The sequence below is a fragment of the Punica granatum genome, chromosome 3, assembly GCF_007655135.1.
Source record: "Punica granatum isolate Tunisia-2019 chromosome 3, ASM765513v2, whole genome shotgun sequence".
NCBI lineage: Eukaryota > Viridiplantae > Streptophyta > Magnoliopsida > Myrtales > Lythraceae > Punica > Punica granatum.
The window spans coordinates 3,392,863-3,396,111 of NC_045129.1; the positions used below are offsets into that span (position 1 = coordinate 3,392,863).

The 3,249-nt window shown below is 38.0% G+C and overlaps 1 protein-coding gene across 1 annotated transcript; it reads left to right on the forward strand.

The window, feature by feature from the left end:
* Positions 1 to 414: 414 nt before the first annotated feature.
* Positions 415 to 1,352, forward strand: LOC116201646 (protein DOWN-REGULATED IN DIF1 11-like). Its single transcript, XM_031532937.1, has 2 exons — positions 415 to 708; positions 846 to 1,352. The coding sequence occupies exons 1-2, from the start codon at positions 460 to 462 to the stop codon at positions 972 to 974; spliced, it is 378 nt and encodes a 125-aa protein (XP_031388797.1). The 5' UTR covers positions 415 to 459; the 3' UTR covers positions 975 to 1,352.
* The last annotated feature ends 1,897 nt before the right edge of the window (positions 1,353 to 3,249 follow it).

A 3,249-nucleotide genomic window follows, 5' to 3' on the forward strand; every position in this document is an offset into this window, starting at 1 on the left:
AAAGGAATGACTGCATTCCATGCGGCCATGGCGGGTGACTATGAAGATATGATGCGGTTTATCCTAATTTATTTATAATTGTATCGTACACATATGCACTATATGAGTGCAATTGGCCGAGATACTCGTTTTTGTTTTTATTCTGGAAATGAAGACGCCTAGAAAAAGATAACTAAACCGGAAGCTAAGACGTACGTTGCAATATGATAATTACTAATATAGCATGCTTCCAATAAAAAGTTACATGAGTAATTCTTACTTTCAATTAATGATAAACCGTTACATATCTTCATTGATCAGCTAAACCTGTTTCCATTAATTTATATTCAATCATTGCAAGTCGGATCCTAATCTGCACACCTATATAAATACCAAGTGATAGTTCTATCAAGACAAATAACAAAGTTTCATAACTTTATTAGAATAGAGTCATCCAATAAAGCGAAAGAGTGAGAAGCCATGGAATCGTTAAAGGGGTTTTGCTCTCTGATGATCCTCCTCATCATCAATATAGTTGCACTGTCCACCAACCTCAATCCTGTGGCTGCACAAGTTGACGTCAAGACATGTGCAGATGGAACAATGACCAAACAATGTGGAGAGTCCATCCGTTTGAGGGTGGCTATGAACGTAGGGCCGCCACCAACCAAAGATTGCTGCGCAGAACTTGTAAAGGTCGGGAAGCCCTGCCACGATGCATACGTGCAGGTATGTACGACAATTTTCTATTCTCATACTTCTCTATTTCCCTTTGATTACAAACTAGCAATGAATAAGTTTCAGGAAAACACATCTCCTTTTGTGGATGAAGTTTCACAATTAAACATTATCTCTCTCATTATTAGGAACGTCATCTTAAGGTCCATGATTTTGTGGGATCCGCTGAAGATTTACTTAAGAGAAGCGACCAAGTTTGGACTCAATGCGTTAACTCCATTCATCCTCCCGCTCAGGCTCCTGCACATTTCGACTGATCATATGATTGGGCCATGACAAATGGAGTCTTATATTGGAGGAAGTACGGTATACACGGGGTGATGACATTTTGCTTTCAAAAAATTCGTATGGGGCAATTCAATTGTGGTACTCCTTCAGTTGTAATCGCTTGTTGGATGATATATTTGGACTGGGAAGTTAAGTCATAGCCCAGCCAATAAAAGATTTAGTGTTGGATATCAGACTCGCTCTCCCGCAGAAGTTCATTGCTTTCACTAAATTTTTTTTCTTTCATATAATATATATAATATATATGGAAATCGATGCGATATATGACATTATATATTGAGCCAGAACAGGAATACAATTGTACATCTGTTGGGCTGCATCTCAAAGCATAATACTTCCATTTGGTTCATCGGTTCACGTGGAAACAGAATCGGAACTGATATTGGAATTGGATTTGAAATCGAAATTGGTGGAATTAGTAAACTGTTTCATCATGCACTTCACTATCAATACAACCTCCAGCAAAACAGAAATCATCGTACACCAGGATAGAACAGAGCAATTCAACTATGAAATCGGGGAATTAATTAATTACAGCTACAAGATGATTAAAATAACAGAACATTCATTTCCTCTCGCTTGCATACATAACATCTGCAGGCAGGTATTAATTTGATTGTCTCGTCTTTAGAGCTGCCCATGAATGATTCAGACGAACAATGAGCAGCTCTTATTCACTCACTTGTGACTTTGTGACTCTGTAATCAGCATGGTTCTGTTCAGCATCGTTGGAGTCGCATGTGCCGAGCTTCTCCTCTATGTCAGCTGCCTAGATGTCAACAGGATGTCATTCCAATTAACCGGCGCGAGGCAAAAGAATACTCCGAACAGTAGCCAAGCTAAGTTCAGCCGATGCCGCCAGTTAGATAAATTTTTAAATAAAAATGGGCCTAATTCGGACTCGAGCCCATATACAACCTAAAGGCTTAAGTCAATGGATTGTTAGGTCTTTATCTTATATTAACGACCTAAATTTTCTTTGTTTGACCGGTGTGGGACAATTGTCCTCACACACCTCACTTTTTCTCCGACACCGCCACCGCCCAGGCTAAGCATCCCAGGCCACGTTCCACGATTCCTCACCGCGGAAGACCGGCCAGGGGAGGATTGTGAATGAAAAGTGTTGGAGAAGGAAAATAAATAAATAAAGAAATGAAAGAGAAAAAAGATGTATGGAGAACGTGATAGAGCGCTGATGAGAGAGAGGCCCGACAGTAGTATAGATTTATAGATATACATGTATACAATTAATGTCCACCATATGTTTGAACTTATCGAATTCTCTTTTTTTGGTAAACTACTTAATTATCTGAAAGCCATCAAGAGCGATATATCTCCGAGCGTACATGTACTTTTGCCTGCTTTCCTTGTCAGAAGTTGGCAAATATTCAAACACCAATTAACTGCTGACAGCTGCTATGTCGGGGACAGCGAAGTTATCGGGAGAATGAGTGACTGCCTCGAAATGATGAGACGCCCATTTATGCAGCTACAAGGAGAAAACGCCCTGATCTGTAAAAACGCAAATGCTCATGATAATGAGAATTGAGATATGGCAAGTCGAATACTTATTCAAAAGAAGAAGAATAGCATGTGTTAGTTAAATAGTATTCACATGATGACAACTTAACCATTGGGTCAAAAGCTTGAGTTGAGAATCATCATTCTAGAGAAGACAACAATCCCGCATAAAAATACATATACAAATATAATTTTCATTGAACCGGCTTAAAATAAGATAATTTATGATTCAATGAGAACTGATTTTTACATAGATGAGAAGATTATTTTTTTACTCTTTTACCAATCCGTCAAAGAAACCGCTGCAAAAAGGGGAAGATCATTGATATTTTTCAGCTGGGGTTCTCTTATTCATTAAAGTAAACGATGAAATGTTCACAAAAAAAAAAAAGTAAACAATGAAGATTGCCGAATAAGTTTATATTTTCTATTTTGAAGCCAACAACATAACTGAACCTTATTATTCGTACGTTCAAAACAACTTGACTAATTGAAAGTTCTTTCCTATAAAGATTTACAGCCATACGTCGGTATTAACCTGTTATTTTCTTTTTCCATCTAAACAGCGTGATCAACGGACATGCGAGAGAGAAAATCTTCCTACCAGTTGTAGCAATCTATAAAATTATTTTGAATAAAAACCCCCAAATTTCTCCTCAAGGACCGATGGATAACAGAAGCCAATCTATCATTAACCATCATCTGACAAAAACAAGTGATCAA

Coding starts and splice junctions, on each gene's coding strand:
- LOC116201646 (XM_031532937.1), top strand. CDS start 460: ATGGAATCGTTAAAGGGGTTTTGCTCTCTGATGATCCTCCTCATCATC. Junction 709..845: donor GCCACGATGCATACGTGCAG/GTATGTACGACA, acceptor TCTCATTATTAG/GAACGTCATCTTAAGGTCCA.